Below are 13,840 nucleotides of genomic sequence, written 5' to 3'. Positions count from 1 at the left end.
TGATCCTGAAAAAGTTATTTAACATAAAATACAGAAAACATTTTATTCTGCACAGGGCATAAGCGAGCAGAGAAAACAGAATAGAAACAAGTTTTACTTATGAGACGGGGGATGTTTTTCTGAATTACAAAGAAAAAATAATTTCAGTTATTACATTTATAAAATATTATACATCATATCTTTGCTCACATTGTCATGCAGCTCCTTTTCTTATGGAACTGTGACTCTGGGCATGTGGAGCTTATTCTGTTTTGGATAAACCATCGAGCAAAAGAGATTTCTGTTTTTGTCTCTCACCTGTTCTCTTTTTGTAGACAATGAAACTAATTACAGCAATGGCAGCAAGAACAACGATGATCAGGATTGCGAAGGACTTTCCTGTAGATGACACAACAACAAATAAATCATAACCTGAACAAATGAAACACGTTAAAAGAGACAAACATCAGTTTGCCAATGAGATAAGAATACGAGAAAAAAAAAAAAGATCCTCGCAAATTTAAACAAACTGTGAAAAGACAGCAAACTGGACAATAATTTGAATCAGAGCGCTCGAAACTTTAAATGTCAATATTTAACAAATCAGTATCAGTTTGAGAAATTTCATAACCCTGTATACAAATGGGGAGGAATTAAACTTTTCATCAAACTCAAATAAAATCCCATGAACTGCACGGTTTTTACAGTAAACTACATGCGTGTTTCCTACCTCTATCACTTTTACCCTTGTTGGTTTTGATCACTGCTTTGTCCAGTTTGGTAACGATGTCCTCGTTCACACCAGAGAGCTGAAACACACAGTCGTACCTCTCCCAGTCTTCAGGTCTGACTGATGAAAGATCCAGGTCAGCACTCATCTGAAAGTTGCCATCATTGTTGGTGAGGATCTCTCCTTTGTTCACACCCTCATGAAGCTCCACTCCATCTTTCCTCCAGACCATCTCGGCTCTGTCAGGATAGAAACCTGTAGCGTGGCAGGTGACTGGAGAGGAGGGAGACTTCTGGAGGAGAGACACTGAGGGAAGAACTGGAGAAAAGAGAAGATAGATGCTATATCACTATTTAGCAGTGTTGGGCAAGTTACTTTGAAAAACTAATTAGTTATAGTTACTAGTTACTTCTTCAAAAAAGTAACAGAGTTATTAACTGAATTACAATATTCTAAAGTAACTAACTACTAGGAAAAGTAACTGTGGCGGATGTGTGGTCTTGGTCCTGCAGAGGAGGACCAGCCAGCTCACAGCACGCACAGAGGCGGGGAGGAACAGGTGCACAGAACTGGCTTGATGAATAGGGACTGTCCTTTTGTTTTTCAGTGAGCTGAGAGAGACAACTGAAGTGACGGAGTGGCTGCGTCCAGGGCAGGAGCCACAAACCACAGAAATCAAACTTATAAATAAAAGCACTGTTGAACTGGCAACGCCAAAGTGTCCGTTTGTGGGTCGAGTGTCACAGTAACTATTGTGTTACTTTAAAAAAAAATGTTTAACCCTCTGGGGTCCAGGGTATAATTGGCCATTTTTGACATCTTTTGATTTTTCCTCTACATTTCACCTTTAAAAATGATTGGCTTGTTTAGTATCATTCTTTTCAGCACAACCTCACGTGTCTGAATTTTTTACAGTTATGTTTTCATTTTGGCACTGTACTGTATTAACACGATTGACCTAAAAATCAAACAAAAACATAAAATCCGAGTAGAAAAAAAGTTAATTTTTTACTGTGACAACCACAAATTAACAAATCATTTTCACAACTTGAAATGCAAATATAAATTTTAAAATCTATGCACAATGTCACAAATCTCTCACATCTCAAAACTCTCTCTCTCTCCCCGTCATTCCTAAAACTTCCCCCTCTTCCTAAACAACCAAATGTCATGTTGCCATATCATGGTGATTTGATTGGTCGACATGGTGCATTTTTCCACCCACATGAAAGGGCTGTTTTTTGTTTCGTTTTTTTTTTTTTGTTGTTGGTCATAAGCAGCGAGTGCTTGCTGCACTGTAAACATGACGAAACTATTCCCCCCAATTTCTCGGTAAGCTGAAGACAGCTTCAACCATCTGTTTGTTAAAAAAAAGTAACGCATCCACGGTGCATTTTCTTCTGTGTAACGGTAACAGCATTGTAACGATAGAAATAGTAATTAGTTAGATTACTGATTCCTGTAAAAGTAATGCCGTTTGTAACACCATTACTTTTAACGCCCTTATTCCCATCACTGCTGTTTAGTGCATACTAATGTAATTCCTGTGTGATGTACTCTAATTTTAAAGCCTTAGTTAAGTCTTTTAATAAACCTATTAGCAAATGTCATGACATGGAGGTTGGGAGAGACTGGTTAGAAAGGTCAGGGTTTAGGTGGTGGATGAACTGGGCAAGACAAAATTGGGGCAAAAGGAAAATATGACAAAAATAATGGTAATTAATATGTAAGAGTGACAGAGAAATCAGGAGAAAGGTGGGAGGCAAGTGTCAATGTGTGAGTGGAAATTAGAGAAAGAGCAAGTTTAATACAACTGAGGCACATTAATGGTTTCTGAAGGGAGGGGGGTTTGCAATGCTTTTATGTGATGGTTTAGTGGCCACAAAACAGCAGGTTATATGATTTCACCTGTTTTCATCAGAGAGCTCCTCCCATAGTTCACATACTTCTTCAGCCACTGAGGACACTCCTGGGTGAGGTAGTTCTTTTTCTGAGCAATCAGAGCCCTGTTCTTATCCCACTTCATTTTGGTGGTGACAGCCTGAGGTGTTGGAGCGATCCATATCTCTGTGTCCAGGTCAAGTGCTACAAAGTCTTCTCCATCATAGCCATGCTGATCATAACCTTTAACCTTTCCAGTTTCATTATCCCATTCACAGCCATACATTCTCTGAACAATGTGAACACCTGACAGAAAAAAAGAACTGACAACATCTTTACAACAAAAAACCACGGTTACCACGGTTATTTGTGAATAGAGGATGTTAACATCTGTTGTTTTTGGCTCAATGGAAGCCACTTACAGATAATCATCACCTGAACAGTGTGAGCATCTTAGGGAGATAGACACTGGGAAACATTTCCACATACTCTCTTTATCAAAGAAAAACAGCCTCAATAAGAGACCAACACACAGTTGTTCACTGCTGTAGGTGGAGATATTTCCGGTGAGCTAAAGAAACAGACAAACACACTAAGATGAAGTCCTGAGCAGAAGAGAATGATGCTGGATTTAACTTTCCATCCTCTGAAATTCTGCAGTCATTGTCAGTCCAACAAAATCCCTCCTGTGTGAAACTAAACATCACACTGTCCTAAAGTTTACAGAAGCTTCAACTAAGCTTCAGTCAGGAGCGTTTCAGTCCAAGATTAATGAGCAGACTCCAACCAGGACAGAGATAACTGTTCAGTCTTTAGTGCAACTGGTCACAATAAACCAGAGACCAGTAGGACCAGTAATGACACTCTGAGTCTTCATCTATTCTGTAGTGGTCTTCGAGAATATGTAGAGAGATTAGACACATTATTATTTTTTTATTTATCAGTGGCTATATTGATTTATTATTTCAATATCAGGTCTTTATGTGTTTATTATGGAACAAACATACTGTGGTCATGTGACATTAACCTAATCCAGTGGTTCTCAAACTTTTTACATCATTCCCCACATGGCAGGAAGAAATATTTTCTTGCTCCATCTAAACAAAACAATGACAGAAAAGCCTAGCTGCGACTTTAGATTACAAACTCATTCACAATGAATCCTTCAGTAATTTTTTCAGACCCAACTACATGTTCGCACTTCTCAGTACACTTCTTTACACTTCTTTGCAGATGTCAACTTACACACAAGACTGCGGCTTTTCAGCGGAAACAACGGATGTGCATATTATTAAGGCCAGCTGTGATCATGTTATTTGGTTTCTCTGTATTGAGGATGATTTTGGAAATAAGCGTCAGTATTTGTAATTCAGTATGTCTCGTTCATTTTGTACGAGGGAAAGTTGATTGAAGGTTTTTTACTTGAGGATTTAGTCGCTGTGAGTTTTGTTGATTAAAGTGAGGAAATTTATAAACTTGAAAAAGAGCGTTGTGATTTATTCTGAGAAAAACGTTTGATCAAAAGTGATTCTTGTTTATAGTCATTTTACAGCTCGCTGTCAGTGATTTTGTCAACATCACTCATTACATCACCAGGTCAGCTGGTTGGGTAGCGCTCCCAGGAGTCCAGCACTAGCAGTGAGGTTATTAAAAACAGGAAATTTAACTGTTTAATCAGTTAATTGAGAAATCGTAGAGACAAAAAATCCTAAATATAAACAGAATACTGCGAATATCATGAATTGATCTTTATTATTTGATTATTTTGATCAACTAATCAGTTAACCGACAAATTAAATGTGATCATTAAAGCGGTTTGAATTAAATTAAAGTTTCCCAGACTGTAGTTCTACATTCATTATGAATTATTATGTTAATAATTGAAATCTGTAATCTGAGTGATTTTTTTTAATTTGTATGCAAACCTGTTTACTACAGAAAACAAAACACACAGTGAAAACATTAACAGCAAGTATCAGTAAAAAAAAGAAACATGAACAAACCTCCAGTTTCATTGAAGCGCTGCTTTACAGTTTCAATGTTGGCTATAGACGTCTGCTGGGAACCCCTGAAGATCTCAGTTTCTCTCTTCCAGTACTGCTGATCTGTGTTCTTGGCAAACCAGTCCTGTTTGGGCACAGTTTTCTCTGTGACGCTGTCATAATGAACTATTTGAACATCATCAACCATCCCAACAACCACAAACTCTGGGAAGTTTGGGACTTGAGAGGACGCAGTGTCGAAATACTTCAGAGAGTGGGTCACTGTAAGAAACAGTTAATGTCAGGAACACAGACTTACATATCACATTATTTTTTTAATGATTAACACAATAAGAAAAACTACAGCACGTTAAAGGCATCCTGTAATAATCCTGCTGTCCCTTCAATAAATACAAAATAGATTTATGAATAGATATTCAGTGTTTATTGTAATTTTTCTGATCTTTTTTCTGATTTTGTAACAGATTCTAGTTTGAATCTGATTTTCACAGAAAGTTTTAAATTTTTAAAACTGGTGTTTAAAGAAAGTAAACATTATTTTTAATCTGTTTTTCTTTTGTTAGCCGGTGTATGAAACGCAAAGTCGATAACGTTTCTTATTTCTTCTGAATCAAGCAGCATGACTTCTAAAGTGAGTGGTTGTCTTTTGTATTTCCATTTTATATTACAAATTATGTGAACTGATTTCATTCTTTTGACGTGAAGCAACCCTGAAAAGGATAAGCGGTTTAAACAATTATTGCACACTTTCTGTAAATCCAATAAACTTCATTTCACTTCTCAAATATCACTGTGTGTGTCTCCTATATTTAACTGACATTTTTTATTGTAACAACCAACGATTTATACAGGAAAATAATGACCATTAACAAGGTTGCCCAACCTTTTTGCATCCCACTGTATTACAACTGTTTAGCATACAGGAACTTTATGGGGAGCATACAATGTTTCCATTTGTATTACAAATGACATAAATCGGACATAAAAATACAGAAAAACATTAAAATCAAACTGACCTGCCACTGCTCCCCGTATTCTCAGGAAAAGAAGGAAGATGATGGCCTTCATTGTGACCATAAACATTCAAACTTTTAACAGTCTTTCTGCGTTCAGTTGTCCAGAAAAAGCTAAAGCTAAAATGGGAGAAGAGGAGGAGAACCAGGAAGTGCGTCACCACTGCGATCCATCAGATAAGAATTTACTCTGAGAGTAAATGTCACTTAAAGGGTGCGTTTAACCCAGATTTAGGGTTATCAACGACAGTGAAAGTAAAATATCTTCATATGAACCAGTTTATGACGAAGGGAAGGGTTAGTTTGATCTCGTCTTTATTATTTTTTATGTTATGACAGGTGTAGTTCGCGTTATGCTGGGTAGACATTGTATAATTTATTATTTATTTAATCTTCACTGTTCACTGTTTAGCTGTTTAGTACAAATTTCCCCTTGAGTCTGTCTTTAAAGGCACAAAACGAATTTTAAAATTGTTTTTTTTTTTTGCAATTGATGAGGAATACATATCAAATATGATTTCACCGAGTTTCACTGAACCGTTGTAATGTGGGGCTTCCTCCAGTGGATAAAACCTCCTTGAGTTTCTCAGTGTTTGGTGATTGGTATTTTAAACCGATATGTGAGGTGAGGGGCGCCGTAAGGGGAAAATGATGAAAACAGTCAGTTAGTCCTTTTTTATAAAAAAAAAAAACCCCATAAGATATTGTTTTCTTCACGAAGTATTTTTAAACGTGTTTGTTTCCTGCCATTAGTTTTGTTTGGGGCAACAAAGAATAAATTCCAGTCAGCCACTGATTCCCCCCCTCATTTCTTGATTTGGTTTGGTCCCGGTGTACGTTCCCAGCTGATGAACTGGGGCGGAATGACGGTGGTTATAGGGCTTTGGAGTTGACGTCACGCCGCAAGTCTGAGTTTCAAAAAAGAAAACAAGTTCAAATGAAAGAAACTGCTAGTGTTTGTTAGCTTACTTCACTTCTAACTGAACATAGTCTGTTTGTGTTATTTTAGCCAACAACCTGCCGCCAGACCAAACAGATCAAACCTCTGGCTCAGGCTGTCCCACTCCCATCCCCCCACACCTACAGTCCTGACACTCAACCAGCCCACTGATATCTGAAGAAGTGGGTGAAAATGTATTTAATTGCAGGAGGAAAATTTTCCCTACACTATTTATTTTTGAATTATACACATTATCATTATCAGTGGTGGTTGTAATTTACTACTTTGCAATGGTAGTATCACATCTAATAACAGTGTCATTAACAATAGTAAAATGTAACACAAAATGCTTGCCCATGTCTCATTAATCATGCACAAAATAATAATAAAAAAATATTTATCTAAGCAGAATACTGATCCATGTCTGTGTTATTTTCTTTAGGGCTGGCATGGTTTTCAGTATTAAAGTGGTGGGGCCCAAATCATTTTTTTCCCCACAGGGCCCCAAATCCCTGTGTACTCATACTTTTGTCATTTCATTGTATTCTTATCTTGTATTTTATTTGTGTGCTAGTATTTCTAGGTACTCTTTGAGCTTGTTGTTATAATAAAAAACAAACTTAATGAAATGTAATGAAAAAGACAAAGACATAAAACCAAACACAAGGAGTCGAAACATGTACTTAAACACAAACAGCAGCTCTTTCCTGCAGGCTTAATGCTGGTGTGTTAGAAATGCTGGAGAGCTGAGCAGGCTGAAAACACCTTGACTGAAAAGATAATTGAAACCACTGTTGATATTTGACATCTGATTGTGTTTTATTCTTAATTTGCTTTTTCTTTGGTACAGTCTATAAGTTCTCATTTATCAGCTCCGAATCATTTTATAATTTTTGTACAGTTTAATTTAAAATTAATGTGAATGTTACAGTTACGAAAAAACAAAGCAACACTGTCTTACATCTTATGTTAACATTAGGGTCTGAACTGTGTTTGAATGAAGCACTTCTTACTCATTGATAGTTAGTCGCTGTTATAGAGGCATAAACAGTGTCACAGCGCCCCCTGCTGACCAATTCCGTGATTGTTACAGCTTTTTTTCAGTTTGGCATATTTCTCACAACATATTTGAAGTTTTCAAACATGAATAACCATTTTCCAAAAACTGTCTTGATGCATGCTCAATCATCCAGATAAGCAAATCCCAAAATGTTGATTCTGTTCATCTGGACGTAGCGTTTTAGTGGGAGAAATGTTTCGTCACTCATCTAAGTGACTTCTTCAGTCTCAGCTCAGACTGCAGGTTTCCCCAATCTTATAAACAGTACATTTGCACAATAACTGAGGCTGGGAGGTCAATTCCTTGACCACTGATCAAAGACCATTCATCTCGAAGAAGATCTGAAGAAGTCACTTTGATGAGTGACGAAACGTTTCTCCAACTGAAAATCATACATCTACTTGAACCGAATCAAATTTTTGGGTTTTCTAGAGCTATAGTTAACATGCAACTCAATCAAAACATTTATTCATTTTGAAAAGTTAAATGTCTGTGAAGAAGTCGGAGCAATCACGATAAAATAGTTCCTTTAATACTGTGTGAAACAGTGTGGTCACAATATTTAGACATTTTGTGAGATATATTAGCAGGAAATTACCTTAAATTATACACAGTACAGGAGAGTGTAGTCTTAAAAGTGCCAACATGAAGTACAAACATGAAGTTGGTACTGCCCCTTTCGCTCATATCTATCTATCTATTTATTTATCTGTCATGTTTCGGCTGTGTGCAGGCAGGAATTGGACCCAAATGCAAACTCACTAGAAACGGGATTGAACTCAAAATGGCAGCTTTTATTCCTGAACAAAGAACATCTACAAAACCTAAACTGAGAAGAATCTAACAAAACAAACACAGGGCGCCACAGGTAGAAACACACAGCATGAGGGAGATCGCGACACTGACACAGAGAAACACAGGGCTTAGATACACTGGGAAATGAGACACAGAAGGGGAGAACAGCTGGGAGAAATCGGACATAACGAGACACAAGGGAAGCGAAACTCAATACATTCACGTAAGACACAGACCTTCAAAGTAAAACAGGAAATGTAACATAGACGCAGACTTGACTAGGGGAGACAGAGCAACTAAGAAACACAGAGAACAACAACAAGGAGACACAGAGGGCAGCTACTAAATACTCAGAAACTAAAGAGAATACAAGAAAACCAAACTAAGACACTACACTAAAGAATAAGCTGGGACAACAAAGAGAACTAAGATCATAATACAAAACTCAGAGGCACAAGAAACTCAAAACACTGGGTCACTGACCCAGGACCGTGACACTCTCTCTCTCTCTCTCTCTCTCTCTCTCTCTCTGTAAAAAAAAAAAAAAGCTGTAAAATAAAAAGCTGACTGCTGGGGATGTCCCAGGTCCAGACTCTCTTAAGCTTTAGTAGCTTGTAAAAGGGCTGATCTACTGCAGGGAGAGCAGGGATGTATCTGTCCAGGACACTGACCATGTCCAGGACTTGTTTGAGTGGCTGGACATTTACAGGTGGTTTACAGAGCTTTAGGGCTGCTATATGAATCCAATGCAGCCCCTTTTTAAGTCAGGCATCATGTTGTTCTATGGTGGCCTCATAAACCAGGATGTCATATCCCTCTACTACCTCAAGCTCCTTGTAACAGGGTGTGGTTTGTGGCTCAGCTGCAGGGGAGGGGTGGAGCAGTGGGTTCAGGGCAAGGTTATTATCGTTAACGAAAACTAACGAAATAACGAATAAAAGACAGTTTCGTTAACGGAAATAAAAATAAAAACGAGACTTTGCAATAAAAGGAAAACTAACTAAAACTGAAATGACCGTTCACAAAACTAACTAAAATTAACTGAATTTATAGAGAAAATGTGTTTAGTTTTCGTTGATGTGTATGTGTCATACGTTAGTCTGGGTGAGAATGAAGTGTATTTTCCAGGTTATGTTCTTGCTGTGCCTTATTATGCCAGCAGGTGGCAAGTACCTCAGTCGGGTCGTCTGTGTTGCCGCTCCGTCCACGCGTAGCATCATGTCAACAAAAGTCGGGAGAAAGCGTCAGAGTCCAATTTGGGATTACTTTGAATATGACTGTGTTTTGGATAAAGCAAGTGTCTTGTAGTGGAACGAGACAAATTATGAGGACATTTCTAAAAGGAAAAAATCCCACAAACCTTAAAGTGCACTTGAAAAGCTCACACAAGAAGGCTAACCTAGCTTACCTGGAGAAGGTAAGGAGCACGCCCAACCCTCATCCCCAGAAACAGAAGCTAACACCAGGCAAGGCAGCGTGATGCATCCCGAGACAACAGGACTGGGATATCTACATAACTGTGTGAGTCAATTGCCTTAACACCCGGTGCTGCAAGAGTTAATAGTCTCATTGGGGCCAAGATATACATTTTATAGTTGCCTGGTATCAATGGTTGTTCATCTGCCTTTATTTATTTATTTAAAGAACCCATAGGTGGGAATGTGAGTTGTCTGTCTCTGCGTGTTAGCCCTGCGACAGACAGGCGACCTGTGCAGGGTGCAGGGTATGGTAGCTGGAATAGCAACATACCCATGAGCAAAAGAGAATGACTGATATGATGAAACTGGGATTTTGTTACACTTAATTATTGCAAACGCAACTAAAACTATAACTGAAACTAATCAAAACTAAACTGAAACTAAGGATTTTCAAAAAAATAAAAACTAAACTAAACTATCAAACAATTGGTAAAAACTAATTAAAACTAATATAAAATTGAAAATCTGAAGTCAAAACGAAATAAAAATAAAAACTAATGAAAATTGCAAAACTATTAAAACCCTGGTTCAGGGTGTGGTGTCAGGGGCCCTCATCTAACCATGTCTTCCCTATTTGAATAGGATGCTTGGACCTGATGGGAGAGTGAGCGGTGTGCAGAGTGGATGGATGCAGCTGGAAAGCTACGCAGAGAAAACTTGTTGTGGGATTCTATGCAAGTAAACACCTTTCAAAGTGCAATACCAGGTGTTTGGGTCCTTATTCCTGCCACACTCCTCTAGATTCTCCAGCATATCCTGCTGGGAGATCTCTGGCGTACTTGTTATGCTGAAAGGTAGCCTGTTAAAGCAGTACCTGCCAAACAATGCTATGAATGTTGTCAGTTCACAGCTGTCAGGAATCAGAGGAATTCACTTGCAGCATCAAGGGAGGAGAACACTGCTGTGCCACTTAGCTTAGAGGTTATTTCATCGGGAGTAGGAGGGTAGGATGTAGTACTCTCTTCTGATTGACTTAGTTATGTCAGTGACGTAATCGCCCCACGAAGTTCATCCTTACCGACAGGAAAATGCTGAATATCTTGTTGACTCTTGGACAGATTGGAAGCAGAATCAAAGCAGTTGTGTGTTTGATGTTACAAAAATTAAGGATCCCTTGGATATCTGCTGTAAGATATACAGACATCAAGTGTTCAAACAACCCAAGATGGTTGACACTCTGCTCCAAGCACTTTCATTCCTGTATCAGAATCTAAATTTCCCTCATACTGTGCTAGTGTTTACGTAGTAAGGAGAGTTTATTATCTGTGGTTCATCTCAGAGAAAAGAGGAGGATCTCTTCAAAGGTCAATAAATCCCTCTCTGTTACTCTTGTATATGAAATAGGATGAATTTAAAATACTGACATTGATTTTGACTTAATTAAACCAGGACAGTGGGGATGTTATCAGTGAAATGATGAAGACTGTAACCAGTAAACCTCATCTACACAAAAGAACTGAAATGTTTTTTCAAAAAAATATTCCTGGAAATAAATTTGAAATGACTGAAAATAAAAGTCTAGAGTTCTTGAGGATTGGCTCAATGATTGGTGTCATTATGTGGGAGGAAACAAAAATTCTGTCCCCTGTGTCCACTCATCAACAGAAACCTTGTTCCCATTCGGATCTGTTTCTCCTCTAATTTCATTTCTGACAGAAAATCATGAAGGCAAACCAGGTCATGTTATTATGTAAAAAAATATGAAACTATGACATAATAATCCTTTAAAAAAAGCATTTTATTTATGAAACTTTAAGATGAACAGATGAAAACCATAAAACATTTGTATTACAAGTTCACAGCTGGACAGCTTTTGAATATTTACAGATTATTATGAGAATATTTACACTCAATCATGGAGGCTCCTTATCCGGTCTTTAAGTCTGACGTCACTAGCCGTGTCTGGGCTTAAACTCCGCTGCAGGTCCATAAATCAAATGATCACTATGGCATTACCGAGAGTTGGAAAACTGTCTAAAGTCTTTCATCTTTAATAAAATGATCAGCGTTCTGCTCTACCAGGTGTAACAATTGAGTTTAACATCCAGGCATCCATGAAAACGGAATTTATGACATTTAACGGAGTTAGAAGTTAGCAGGACGTTAGCTCGCTAGCTTCCATCTAAATACCATATAGCATGTCCTGACTGAGGGATTTGGGGAAACAAATTAAAACGTACAGCTCTGCTATCACTTCCGACATAAACGAAGACAGAAAACTAAACAGCAGGGACGTTTGTAGGGTTACTGAAGTTTGGCTAGCTGGTATATAATGATGTGCTAGGTGACCGCTAGCGACACAGCTATGTGAGCTTAATATAAACACCCTAACCTTTTTCCACTTGATAAAAGTTAACGTGAGGATTCTCGGTGGTCAGGAACAAATGCAATGGCATGGCAGGATGCTGTAAACGGACCAAACTTCAGCCAGGAGAACAACTGATATAATCCATCCACAATACGAGGTTAGTCGTTCATATACTGCTGCATGGGCTGGGCTGTAGTTACATCGTAAGGTTTTAAAAACTGAGCTTAAAATGATTAGCGGTAATAACAGCCGAGGGAGGTCAACAGTGATCACTGACTTTTTTTAGGAGCTTTTTGAGATTAAATAGAAGAAAATACAAAACATTAAACATGTTAACAACACAAAAGCCATATTAAAAGCAGACTACTTTAGTAGTAGGATTCGTCACGTCATCACTTAAAGACCGGATTGGGAGGTCGGGTTATTTTTTTTCTTTCTCTCACCCTCTCTCTCGCACTTTTTTTCCGCTTCACTCCGCATGCGCCTTGTGCTTTGCGCTGGGAAGAGGGGGGAGGGGCGGGAGTTACACTGGCAGTAGCACAGGAACAGAGCGGGAGGGAGAGAGAGGGAAAGAGAGCCAGGGACAACAACGTCACATTAGAAAGGTATAGTGATCATCCACAACTATTTTCAGATAAAGGATTCAGGAAGTTTATTCATGCAGGCCCATAGGACAGAGAATGTGCATCTTCTTTTTGTTTTCATATTTTAATTTATATTTAATTGTGTTGTGGTTTGCAGTGTTTTGTGTTGTTTCACTTTGAATTTGTTTAAAAGGAAAAAGCTGAAAATTTAAATGGTTAAAAGTTGAAATGTAAATAGTTGGTTTTTATATTATATGATTTATATATTACATTTTATGTGAAGTGAATAAATAAAAGTATATTTACAGTGGCCCCTAGAGACAAAGCACGTACAAACTCTAAAACATGTACGAACTCCAAAACACGTACAAAAACAGAACAGAAGTGCTCCACAATGCTAGGCACAGTGTTGAGCTTTTGTTACCTAGTGGCTACACAAGCCAGGAAGTACCAACGACCGGATTTGGTGTTTGGTAGTAACAGCTAAATGAACATTTTTTTTTCAAATATTTTGAATATATATGAGTGCTTGTGTATAAATACACAAACCATACACATATGCTTTCAATTGTGTAATTTAAGTGATCTAGGTAGCTCTGTTTTGGAAGTTCAGTTAACGCTAGAAATGTGTTTTGGAGTTTGTACGTGCTTTGTCTCTAGGGGCCATATTTATATATAAACATATATAAATAAAACCATGTTTTTTTTGCATAATTTTATATTGTTGTTAATAATAAATTAATTAAAGCAACAAAACAACCTGAAGAGCCGCTCGGCTCACTAAAAAGAGCCGGAAATCCCATCACTACGTTATACATCAGCATCTTTGTATGTGAGCAAATCAAAGTCTGCTGCTTGTTTAATTACTTTAATTTTTCAATGACACAGTGTGTGTGTGTGTGTGTGTGTGTGTGTGTGTGTGTGTGTGTGTGTGTGTGTGTGTGTGGTGAGTGAGAGAGAGTGTTTACAACTGAATACTAATTAAAAACAAGAATTTTTTGACCTTAACTGAGGAGGAGAAACTAATTTTTTTCAGTCTTTGTCTGAGAGCTACTACAGTAAAACTAAA

At 37.9% G+C, this 13,840-nt stretch overlaps 1 protein-coding gene across 1 annotated transcript; it reads right to left on the bottom strand.

Moving 5' to 3' along the window:
- Window positions 1-93: 93 nt before the first annotated feature.
- Window positions 94-5,741, bottom strand: LOC116318461 (class I histocompatibility antigen, F10 alpha chain-like). Its single transcript, XM_039607608.1, has 6 exons — window positions 5,610-5,741; window positions 4,594-4,854; window positions 2,618-2,896; window positions 710-1,027; window positions 298-378; window positions 94-119 (listed from the first exon to the last, which is right to left on the bottom strand). The coding sequence occupies exons 1-6, from the start codon at window positions 5,674-5,676 to the stop codon at window positions 94-96; spliced, it is 1,032 nt and encodes a 343-aa protein (XP_039463542.1). The 5' UTR covers window positions 5,677-5,741.
- Between the last annotated feature and the right edge of the window lie 8,099 nt (window positions 5,742-13,840).

Source organism: Oreochromis aureus, unplaced genomic scaffold (genome assembly GCF_013358895.1).
Source record: "Oreochromis aureus strain Israel breed Guangdong unplaced genomic scaffold, ZZ_aureus HiC_scaffold_105, whole genome shotgun sequence".
In the NCBI taxonomy this organism is placed as follows: domain Eukaryota; kingdom Metazoa; phylum Chordata; class Actinopteri; order Cichliformes; family Cichlidae; genus Oreochromis; species Oreochromis aureus.
The sequence above is the reverse complement of the archived record's forward strand: the minus strand, read 5'-3'. Positions and strand labels throughout refer to the sequence as shown.

Excerpts from the sequence above, each read along its gene's own strand:
- LOC116318461 (XM_039607608.1), bottom strand. The coding sequence starts at position 5,676 with ATGTTTATGGTCACAATGAAGGCCATCATCTTCCTTCTTTTCCTGAGA. Across the intron at positions 1,028-2,617 it reads GAGCTCTCTGATGAAAACAG|TTCTTCCCTCAGTGTCTCTC; the intron begins GTGAAATCATAT and ends TCTTTTCTCCAG. Across the intron at positions 120-297 it reads TGTCTACAAAAAGAGAACAG|AAAAACATCCCCCGTCTCAT; the intron begins GTGAGAGACAAA and ends TTTGTAATTCAG.